At 42.5% G+C, this 11,997-nt stretch overlaps 1 protein-coding gene across 1 annotated transcript in view; it reads left to right on the top strand.

The window, feature by feature from the left end:
• The window catches only part of SLF1 (SMC5-SMC6 complex localization factor 1), a 67,558-nt gene that overhangs the window by 45,736 nt on the left and 9,825 nt on the right, over positions 1 to 11,997 (top strand). Inside the window, exon 11 of the mRNA XM_019516885.1 lies at positions 7,764 to 7,911. Coding sequence (XP_019372430.1) covers positions 7,764 to 7,911 — 148 coding nt within the window. The remainder of the gene's footprint in view (positions 1 to 7,763; positions 7,912 to 11,997) is intronic.

Here is an 11,997-nt window from a genome sequence, read left to right as displayed (position 1 = left end):
TAGTCAACACACTACGCTATTACCATTGTGAAAATTAAACTTATTTTACAGTGTCCTTTTCACACAGTATTGTACTCAGTAAAAATTATCTGAAGGATGAAACAAACAAACAAGGCTTTGTTGTTTCAAACATTTTTTTTTTTTTTAATAAACTCACCATTTTTCTTCTCGGGCCCTTTAACTTCTTTCAGTGTTTTCCGTAGGTCTTTTCATCCAGACATAATGGAAGACAACGTAATTGCTATTCTTTGGCCTACTGGCCAGCAGGACACTCACCTGCACAGAGACTGGCTCTCCTCAACACCACCCCTTTCTTTCAGAAACTAAGGGCTGTCTGAAATGTCTTTGACCACAAAATTCCCCACATAATTATTTTTAAATTATTGTAAAAGTAGAGAATAAATAGGTAGCATGCATACATATTTTCAATACAATAACAGGACAGCAACAGAAAATCAAATATTATAGAAGGAAAAGCCTTTTCAGTGTCCTATTAGCTGCCCTTCATAGTGCAATGAAGACAGAGAGATTTAAACATAATGAATGCTTTGCTCAGGTTACTTCAGTCCTACCCAGACCACCTATCAATTTTAAGGAATGTCAAAGCAATTCATTCAGAAACAAAGTCTTGTCCTTTATCTTTGGTCAAGGTATTAAAAAGTGGCTAAATCTAGGTTTCTAGGCCCATATCTAAATGTAAGTGGCCTGATTTTCAGAAACACTGTGCATAAAGCAAGCTTATGTCCAGTTCACTCCAGTGGGGGGTTCAGTCCTTTTGGAAAATGAATCCACTTTTGTAGGTTCCTATTTGTAGCCTAAATTGAGTCACTGAATTTCTTTCCTAGTATTAGTCTTTCCTATATTGAGACATTTCAGTTTTGTACAATAAAAACCATTTCTTATATTGCTTCTTACGTAAGCACAATGAGTCTTTTGTTTTCTGCTTTCAAAACAAAACAGTCAACAATTTGTTTTAAAATACGTTCAGAAGTGTTCTACTTTTTTAAGACAAAAGTGTAGCACTGAATATACAGACCTAAACCACAAAACCGAGTTTCTAACTGATTTTCTCTTTTCATCTTATTTACAATAGCAAAAGTGTCAAACCCACCCTACTCCATGGTCCAGATCTGGACTGTGGGGCTCCTCATGGGTCAGATCCAGACCTGGAGGTGATAGGGCAAGCAGCCACAGGGCAAATGACAGTGTGGCAGATGAGGCTGTTTCAGCACAGCTCTCCCTCGCCCCCGTAATGCCAATGGTCATGCCCAAGGGATTACATAACCCTGGAATTTAGGGCAGGCCTTGCCCCCACTAGCCCCACCCCCAAATTCCTTATCTTCAGGGAGCCCTGCAGGCCAGGGGGAACAGCTTCAGGGGCTGAATCCAGCCAGTGGATCATATGTTAGATATCCTTGCACTACAAGGTTTAGCTTCCTAGTATATGACAGCAGTGGGCAAAATGGTAGATCCGGTCAGTGGCTGGACTCCATTTCTCAGCTGCCCCTTCCCACACCTCTGCAACTGGTTTCCATGGAGACCCCAGCAGCAGCGGGGCCATGACAGCACTTGGCCAGTGTTTCCATGGAGACCAGTTCCAGCAGTGCTCACAGCTGTGCAGGGAGCTGCTTCAGGGCTGGAGCTGGGATCTTGCAGTGGTGACAGCATGGTCCAGAGCCAGGGCAAAGCAGAGATCCCCTGCTTGCACACCCCCGTGTGAGGCATGCAGGCAGCAGATCTCAATTCTGCCCCAGGTCTGGACCACACTGTCACCACCACAAGATTCCAGCCCTGGCCCTGGAGCAGTTCCCTGCCCAGCTGTGCACCCTACCAGTGCTGCTGGGGCCAGTCTCCATGGAAATGCTGGCCCCCCATTGTCATGGCCTTGCTGCTGCTGGGGTCTCCATGGAAACCAGCTGCAGAGATGCAGACGGACTGCTGGGAAATGAAATCGGGGTTGGACTTTGCCCGCCCCTGAGATAGGACCTTAAACCAGATATTATATTGTTCTCAGACAAGATCTGTAATGTTTTCATTCTTAATAACTTTGTTAGTAATAACCTGTTCCCTATTGCATGCAAAGGTTATTATCATCTTTCTGTGCTTTCAGTTTTAGAGTATTGTTTGCCAAACTTGTATATCAAACTTTGTCCAGATATGTAGAGACATTCAGTTAAAATCTTTTAAAATAGATGAAAAGACTAATTTATAAGAAATACCTACAGGAGCAAATCTCCCCCCTCAGTACATAGCTAGTTGAGCCTCTCTCCAGTTATATTGTTTTTAAAGATATCAGAGTAAACCTGGAGTGTTTCCTTGGCATTAAGTTTTGTCAGTAGGGTGCAGTGATTCCTTACCTTAAACTTAGGGGGATGGAGCATTATGGGTAGTTTTGTTTTAGAAAGAGCTTTTTACTTGAGGTTGTTATTCCATTGACAACAGAAACAGTGTGTATTGCCATGCAGAAACCTGGGTCAGAGAACTTCTTTAGCAACCTATGTTGGTAGACAACTTTAAGTGCTTGATAGTGGCAGCATCAGGAGGTGAATAAGTTTTCCACCTTCTCTAATATTATCAAAGATGTTGGGGCAATGAACACCTTGAATCTAAGTGGTATACTGTGGTTCTCACTGATCCCTAATGAAAACATCTGTAAATAAACGCATCAAATGAAATGTAATGAAAAAGTTTCAGGCTGGCTTAACAGATCCTCAACTAACTGATAAAAGTGACTGATTTTCATTTTTATATCTATAGAATCTGCTGGTAAGCTTATATTGCCTGGTGAATCAGGAGGGATTTCAACAAATGAAAAGTAGAGGGAAACTATAAAAAGCTAGGCGGATACAACTCTAAACTCTGCCTCAGAATTATTGATTTCCTGCCTTGTACATTTTAAGACTATTTTGTTTTTCTGGCCAAAGAGTTTTTGGTAACCTATGGCTGCAACAAAGAAAAAATTAACTAAGTATTGGGGAAGGGGAAAAAAACTCCATTAATTGAAAAATATGTTGTTTATTATGTGTCTTGGTACCTTTACTATCTAACATTTACCTGTAAAATAGGTAACACAATGGTGTTACTCAGCTGGAACATCTTGGTAGTATAACTAGCCTCACTCTCAAAAAGGCATGAAATTTAGTAATGTGCATAATGTCAGCAGACCTTGCCAAAGGACATGGTAGTTTTCGCATCACTTGAAGTCAGTACTGAATATCTTTCTGAAAGAGAACCAGAGCTCAAACTGAAGTTAGGAGTTTGATGTAGAAAATATATTGAGCCTGGGCAAGGCTCTCTGGGTTGGTTTTGCAGCATGTCAAACAGGATGATCATAATGGCTTCCTCTTGCTAAAAAAAACATTCTGTGATGAACTCCATTAAAGTTAGATTAACTGTATACAGCACTCGGTAAGCAATTTTGACCAAAAAAAGTCAATAAAATGTCAGGGATCATTAAGAAGGACATTTGAAAACAAACTACTATATAAATAAATGGTGCATCTACATCTTGCATACTGGGTGCAGTTATGGTTTCCACACCTCAAAAAGGAAGTAATGGAAAAGATACAGAGAAGGGCAACAAAGATTACTCCGTAGTAAGAGGGACTGAAAAGGCTAGGACTCTTCAAGGTGGAAAGAAGGCTGAAGAGGGAAGTGATAGAGGTTTATAAAAATTATGAAGTGTGTATGTAAAGTGAATAAGGAACTGTTATTCATCAAGTCCCAGAATACAAAAAGGATGGAGCACCCATGGAAATTAAAAAGAAACTGGCTTCAAACAAACAAGAGAAAGTATTTTTTCTACATAACTTTTAGCTAACTTGTGGAACTCATTTGCCCATGAGATCGTACAGACAGATTATATGACCAAATTAAAAAAGAGATTAGACCAGTGCTTCTTGACCTGGAGGCCATGGCACCCTGGTGTACCGTAAGATCTTTTTAAGAGTGCTGCAGAGTTCTGTGTAATACTATCACTATTAGGTGTGCAAAGATGATACACCCAGAGATAGGAATCCATCATGTTAAAAACACTGACCTTTTATGATTTTCTGAGTTCTTTGCAATTGAAAAATTGCTGTTATTTTTCCCTAGTCAAAAAAACAAGTGAAAACTAGGATCTGGCATTTTCTTATGGGCTTCTTAAGTCTAACAAGGGATGGGCTGTGTGTAAGTGGTGAATTGGCTCTAGAAAGGTTGAGAACCACTGAATTACACAAATTCATGGAGGACAGATACATTGGGAACTACTAAATCGAAGTCATGGATGTGTTCTCTGACATCAGAGGATATCACCTCTGGTGGTTCATGACAAGGAGGGTATGACAGAATGGATTACACATGCCCTATACATACGCTTTCCCTCTAAGGCATGAATTGTTTGTCAGAGAAAGGATACTGGGCTAGACGGACCATTGGTCTAACTCGGTATGGCATTTCTTATGTTCGTATCGAATTCAGTGTAGCTATGCAAGTATAAACCTAGAGTAACTGTTAAAACCAGATGGTTTTAGAACTGTTACACATGGAGTTATACCTGTATAAAACTGGAGTAGTGCCATGATGAATCAGGCCCAGAAAATTAAGTCAACTCCAGAATATAAAGCACAACATCTGTATAGTTCATAAAGCGATGGTAACATTCCACAGCATAGCTTTTCATAATGCTAAAATACCACTTACAGTGTTTCCTAAGCTTCATGGGTTTATGCCGCACTGTAGCAGGGTCGGCTACTCCTTCACCCACCACTGCCAATTCCCCTTGTCGATTCCCCTAGCTGCCAGTGAGTTAAATTGTCAAAGTACAGTAATAAGAGCAAGGAAGAAATGTCTGACGGATGAGAATTGGATAAGAAGTGGTCAGTTCATTGCTTATACTTTAAATTCATTGGAAAAGAGGGAAACAAAAATTCTGAACATACTTCCAACTGTGAATTAAAACTTTTATAGCAGTAAGATCCCTTTTCAGGATTGACATTTTAAAGATACTTTAAAGGGTGAAAATGCAGTAGGTTTCATTAAATCTGTAAAACAGAGGGGCTCAACCTACAGCCTGTAGAGCCACGACATCTGACCTGTTAGACTTCCCACAAGTTGGGAAATTTGGCAGTGGGTGAGTGATGACCAAGCCAAATCAGGGCTCAGCCTTGCCCCTTTCCTCCCCATGCAGCTAAATCAGGGCCAGGCCACAGCATAGATTATTGTGGTGTTTTGGTTTGAATTTTTCTATTATGAATAATAAGCAGAAGCTTACTTGTGATTGAGGAGAGATTGTTGCCACACCTTGTAGCAAATTCCAGGTTTAATATGGAAGTAAAGTTAAATTTTTTCTATACGTGTACTTTTTCATTAATGTATATCACTTTCCCTCTGGCAGTTTTTATTTAAACTAGTTTCATGCATTCTTAAAGATATTACTTTAATGGGATATTTTTACTCATTGGTACCATTGGAATCTTTATTTAAGAACATTAACTAAGCAGAATTGTCAACCAGCAGAATGTATGACAATTTTCCAGGTGACATCGTAGCATTAAATTTCATTATCAGGATTCTAAAAATACATTAGGCAGTGCTGAAAGGTGAGAGATTAAATTATGAAGATGTGGCTGCACTTCGTGGCATCTGCCAAATTGTTCTGGAACTCTGTTTTATAAGCCATTTGCTCTAAGAGTAACCTCAAGATTGCTGACATTTCTTTCTGATAGTGGTTTTGGCTAGCCAGTAGTGGGAGTTAGGGAGCAGAGAGGGAAGCAGAATATCCATTCTGTGATTAAAGGTCTACCCTAGGCTTCATGTGCAACCTTAACCAAGTTGCTTAAAATTAGCAAAAAGAAGTTATCTGCTGTGTTTTTAGACATTTTATTAATTACATGCTGTTATTGATAGCAATAATTTGTTCACACACATATAATTTGTGCTCCTAGGACAGAAGATACATTAGTAGTACAAGTTGAGAGCAGGTTCTTAAAAGCCCTACAGCACGTAAAAGCCTATTCCTTGAAGATAATATTTGTCTTGCTTTTAATTCCTAAATCTTTAAAAGAAAAATTCATTTTACATATCAAGCTGAAATACTCTGTCCATTCTTTCACCCTGCCCAATTAATTCCCTGTTTTATCATGAGGAAGGTTCCCTCAGTTCATATAAAGTAAATTAGAATATAGCAAAAATGAAGAGAAACTTAACATAGTAAAGAATGAAATAGTTAATTAATTGTATGGACTTCTTTTATTTTGACAAGGCAAAGACGACAATTTCCCTGCTTATTACCTTAATGAACTCTGTGTGTGTGTGTGTGTGTGTGTGTGTGTGTGTGTGTCTCATACATGGTTGACAGATATCTTGTTAAGCAAATCTGATCCAAGTCTTATTGGGTGCGTCTACATGTGCAAATGCTGTAAATTGGGTTTACTCTAGAGTAAATTATTACAGAGTAAACCCACCCTGTTCAGGTGTCTACACATGTGGGGATGCATTGCTTCTGGCAGCAGTCTGCTCCCACCCACTCCAGCTCTGCACTGGCCCCCGGCAGCAGCCAAGAGGAGCTCTAGACTCCCCCTGGGTGCTAGCCCAGATGCTGGCAGGAAGTACGGGGCCAGGAAACAGCTGTCTCATGGTGGGAGCTAGGAGATTGTTCCCTACCCCCTGGAGCTGCCTGCTGCCCCTGCCCCAGCAGTAAGGAGCTCCCAGCCTTGGCTCCCCAGTCGGGGGCAGGAAGCTTGGAAAGAGCTGCAGGAGAGGGGCAGCTAGCAGTGAGCCCCTGGCTGGGTGGGGATTTGCAGCTCCCCTGCAAGTGCACTTGCAGACTTCCCCACACAGCCGGGGAACTGTCCTGGTCAGGGGCAGGTCCCAGACAGCTCCAGGCTGGGCAGGGAACTATCCCTGTGCAGGGAGCTCCCAGCCCCCTCTCTGTGATTGCAATGCAGGGGCCAGGAATTCCCTGCTGCTAGGGCAGGGGGACACTGGCCCCACCCAGGCTCCAGTGGGCGAGTCTTCCCTGGCAGCAGGCAGCTCCCAGGGACAGGGAGCAATCTCCCACCCGCCGCTGTCTGGCTGACTGGGAGCAAGTTTTCTCCCGGTCAGCCATTTACACATGACATACTACACAGTAACTAATCATGAGTAAATTTGCTACTTGTATTTACAGATAGCAAATTTACTCATAATTAAACTACTGTGCAGTAAGCGTTTGCATGTGTAGACAGCGATGCTTACTGCTCAGTAATTTGTGCTAATCTTGAGTAAAGCATCTTGTGTAGACATGCCCAGTCTCTATTATTCTTTCATAAGCCTACACTTGATTTATTGATGAAACTCCATACTTTTTCTGTCACCGGTACTGTGATGCAATTCTTTTTAACTATGATAAACTGGTCTTCAATTACATCTTATTCTTGAATGAATATTCAAGAAACATTTTGAGACATAGCATAGGTCCTAGTATTTAATATAGTCCAGGTCCCCATAATTTTGTGCCATATTTTTCACATTGAAAGCCTGCAGCTACTACTTTCAAGGAGACTATTGTGCGTTACTTTGGTAGGTGCCTAATATGAACAAATGCTATATGATACACAACCTCAGCTAAAGCAATAGTCTAGGATCCTTAACCATGTTTTGTACTGATATATCCTTAATCATGTTTTGTACTTATTTTGAGTGAGGCTGGGTTATAATCTCCAATACTGTTAATAATACACTATCCATTTTAATTTGCATTTCATAATGTTGTTTTACAAATACCGTTTCTTCCATTTTAGATGTTGAAACATGAAGTATCTAGCCTCCTGAATGGAATTCTTGGAACTGTAGTAGAATATTGGATTTTGTCAGGCTTCATAACAGACAGAAATGTATTTCAGCAAGTGGCTGATAACTTGGCACATTACATTGCCATTTCCTGTGATGGTGAGTGTCTGGGGTACTTAGCCTTTTAAATGTCAGCAAGAGAATTTAAAATCTTAATTGAAATCTGCTGTTTGAACTTTGAATCAAATTTTGCCAAAATATGCCCACACAACTTCATTGCATGTGTATATTGCTAGGGGGATTTGACTCTCCTCTCAGAAAAGAGCTAAGATGTAATGAATGGGCTAAAATTGATTTGACTTTTCTTCATCTTCCGCAAGACATGTTATTTCTATCAGATTTGGTCTTACTAAAATCCCCCTTACACTGCATATAGCAGTACTCTGTAGCATTTGCTATCAGTTCAGGAAGAGGCAGAGCATCTGGAGTTCTGCTGACGAACCATTAAATCCCATACCTGCATAGACTCCAGTTCAAACACTTCTGTTAGAGAAAAATCTTTCGTTCAACTCTCAGCAACTGCTCCTTACTGATCAGTGATGACCCTTCTTCAATAAATGTAAAAATCACCTTCAGTTTCCTGGTCCTATTTACCTTAAAATAAAAGAGCTCCAGTATGTCACCCCAGATTCTCAAGTCACTAGGCAAGAAATCAAGTGTCCTTTCAACCATCTATTCCTCTGAAAAATACACTCTAGGGCAAGGGTAGGGGTGTCAGACTCATCCAGCCCAAGGGTACCTGGGCTGGTCTGCAGACCACATCCAGCTGTGCCAGAGCCAGTGGACAGGGCCAGTCCAGTAAGGCACCACATGCAGCACATTCCCTGTGCCAGCCCTCTGTGCCACAGGCAGCCCTGCTCTAGGGCTCGCTCTGGCAGGCAGTGCATGAACTGGACCCAGTGCTGTGTATTCTGCCCACAGCATCCCACCAGCCTGGCTCTGAGCAATAGCTCCAGGCCCAGTCAAAATTGAACCCAAGGCTGTCCTTGCATACTAGAGTTAGTGCTCAGGGTTGTCTGGCGGGGCATGGCACATGCCTCAGATTAATTTTCTGCATGGTAAGGAGCACCTGCTGCTCCGGGTCCCACCTGCACAGTGTGTAAAGTCAATCCAAGACATCTGGCTCCACAGGCCAGATCTGGATGTAGGGCAATGTCACTCCTGTCCAGTTTGTACATGAATATTAATATTGATATATTAGACAATAAGGAACGTTATAACTCAGAGAAGTCACTGTTACTCAGTAGGAATTCTGTTAAAGAAAGGAGATTTGTCACTCCACAACTGAACCCAAAGAGTCAGATGATACCAAACAAGACCAAAAATCCTCAAGAAAATAGCTAAAAGGTGTTTGCGACTCTTGTCATCCTACAAGCTCCCTCCCAGTAACAGGTGGGCCTTTTTCATAGATTTCATAGATTTTTAGGGTCTGAAGGGACCTATTAGATCATCGAGGCTGACTCCCTGCCCTGGGCAGAAAAGAGTGCTGGGGTCAGGTGACCCCAGCCAGGTATTTGTCTAGTCTCCTCTTAAATACCTCCAAGGAAGGGGACAGCACCACCCCCCCTTGGAAGCATATTCCGTATTTTGGCAACCCTCACTGTAAAAAATTTTTTCCTGATGTCCAGTCTAAATTTGCTCTTCTTCAGTTTGTAGCCATTGTTTCTAGTTTCCCCAGTGGACACCCTGGTAAACATCATATCCCCTATTTCCTGCTGTCCCCCCGCGATGAGTTTGCAGACAGCCACATTATTACTTTGTAGACGGTTATGTATTACTTTACCCAGAACATCATCAAGAAGACTAGATGGAGCAAGAGGAGTTAGACTTATTTTAGGGTGTGACTGCAGAAGGCCTTGGCTATATGTAGAAATATACTTTGGGGGGCTGTCTCTTCTTGGACATCTTGGTTCAGTCATCTGCAGCCAGAAGGATAGAGAAACATCATGGAATTCCTGGAAGGGTTCTCTATATCCCTTCGTCTTGACTTCTTCTACCTTCAGAATTGACAAAATATTAAGTGGTCCTGAAAGCCTCCATCTTAGAAACTCCCTTAGGACAAGTGGTCTTATCCCAGTTGATTTCTTGTTAAGAAAAGGATCAAGAACATTCTAGGCTATCTTACAACTCAAGAGGCCAAATAGTTGTCAAGAGATAAAATTCCTAGGTTTCCACTATTGTTGGAATTGCTTCATTAAAAGAAGAACTTTTAATGTTTGTACACCTGGCAGAAACTTGTCTGTGTATTCCAGCCTGTATTCCAGATATGAATTAGTCACCTATGGGAATTGCTATTTTTGATATAAAATGTCCCTCTTTAATTTCTCCTCCACCCTCCACAATATTCCTGATGTGTTGATTTTGGTATTAGCCTGGCTAAATAGTCTAGAGTGGATGATGCTGGGGGAAGGTAGATATGGTGGGGATCAAGCAGAAACAGGAAGGGGATCATAGGGGCACTCAGGGAGGGCACAGTAATTAATCTGTGGCACTTCCATCAAAAAGGTTGGTTCTCACTGGCAAGAGGCTCCTAGAGGAGCAGTTGAACAATTGTTCTCTTTACCTGCCTGCAACAAGCCTTCTCACCCCATCCCCCTCCCTCTTCTCAGTTTCTGTTTCCTGCAAGCCGCTGAATCTCCAATCTCTCCGAATTGATTTGGTGGCTTCTGATTCGATTCGGACCTTTAATGGGTCCCCTGATTCAATTCAGATTTGGAGATTTGGCTGCCAAATCAGGCCGAATCGCCTCCAAATCGAACCGGCTACCAAAGCTTTGCACAGCCCTAGTTAACATATCAGCAGGTGAAATCTTTACAGTTCTGCTCTCTGAAGTTTGTCCCCCTAGAATGCAATTGTGCAACACAGGGACTTTTCTAGACTTAGACTTTCTGTGACTGAATTATTTTAGTGGCACAACACTCACTTAAAAGTCTAGACTAAGACATTTAGTATGAGGGTGTAGCAGGGCACTAAGGTGCCTGCTACTTGAAGAGTAGAAATGGCCACCCAGGTGCCAGTTGCCAGGGCAACCAGGGGAAGCAAGTAGCCAACACTTGCGTGGTCAGCTGACAGGAAAAGGGCAGGGCCTGGCTCTTACATAAACCACAGGCGGAGGCCAGGGAGGCCCCCTGCCTGCGACCAAAGGAGAAGGAGCTCTGCTCTGAGTGAAGAAAGGGAAAAGCCTGAATGTGGGTGCAGCTGGTGATATGGGTGAGAGAGGGAGCACTTGTGGTGTGGCTCAGAGGATGTTTTAGCCGTGAGGCCTGAATTTAAGTTATCATAGAATCATAGAATCCATGAGTCGGAAGGGACCTAGACAGATCATCTACTCCGACCCCCTGCCACGGGCAGGAAGGAGCACTGGGCGTGGGAGGGGTCATAAGACCCCAGTCAGGTGCCTATCCAGTCTCCTCTTGAAGATTTCCAGCATCACATTGAAGGCTCATGTTCATCTTGTGGTCAGTCATGACCCCCAAGTCCCTTTCATCTGTAATGCTAACCAGCGTAGCATTGCCGAGCCTGTAAGCATGCTGCAGGTTTTTCCTCCCAAGGTGGAGAACCTTGCATTTTTCGATGTTAAACACCATCAGGTTCTTGTCCACCCATTTCATGAGCCTGTCAAGATCTGCCTGAATCACCATCCTGTCCTCAGGTGTGGATGCTTTCCGCCAGAGTTGGTGTCATTGGCGAACTTGGCCAGCCCACTGCTGACACCATGGTCTACATCATTGATGAAGATGTTAAAAAGTAAGGATTGTGGTGAGGTTGAGGCCACAGTTAGTTGTTTTATGAAAGAACAGCTACCCTAAGATCAGTGATGAAACTTCTAGGAATGTTAAAGTGTTCTTCAGCAGGCTTTTGTATCCCGCTCAAACTGATGTCCGACTGGTGTCCATCCATTCATTCTTTCATATGGAGATTGCCCCATCTGTACAGTAGACAGCATAGAGGCATGCCAAGCAGGTGATAGCACATATGATGTCAGTAGAGGAGTAGGTAAATGACCCATATGTTATAATCTGCATTGTTCGGTCCAGTGACTAATAAATAATAGAGATGCACCAATACATTGGTCCGATATTGAAGACTGCAAAATTTGGGATGGCTGCAACCCCACTCTCCCCTTGCATAGCTTCCCTGCTAGCACCACCACCACTGCCTGCCCCGACTGCAGCACACCCCAGC

Source organism: Gavialis gangeticus, unplaced genomic scaffold (assembly GCF_001723915.1).
Source record: "Gavialis gangeticus isolate Ggan-Ray unplaced genomic scaffold, GavGan_comp1, whole genome shotgun sequence".
In the NCBI taxonomy this organism is placed as follows: Eukaryota; Metazoa; Chordata; order Crocodylia; family Gavialidae; genus Gavialis; species Gavialis gangeticus.
Note: the sequence above shows the minus strand (reverse complement) of the source record. Positions and strands in the feature narration are given on the sequence as shown.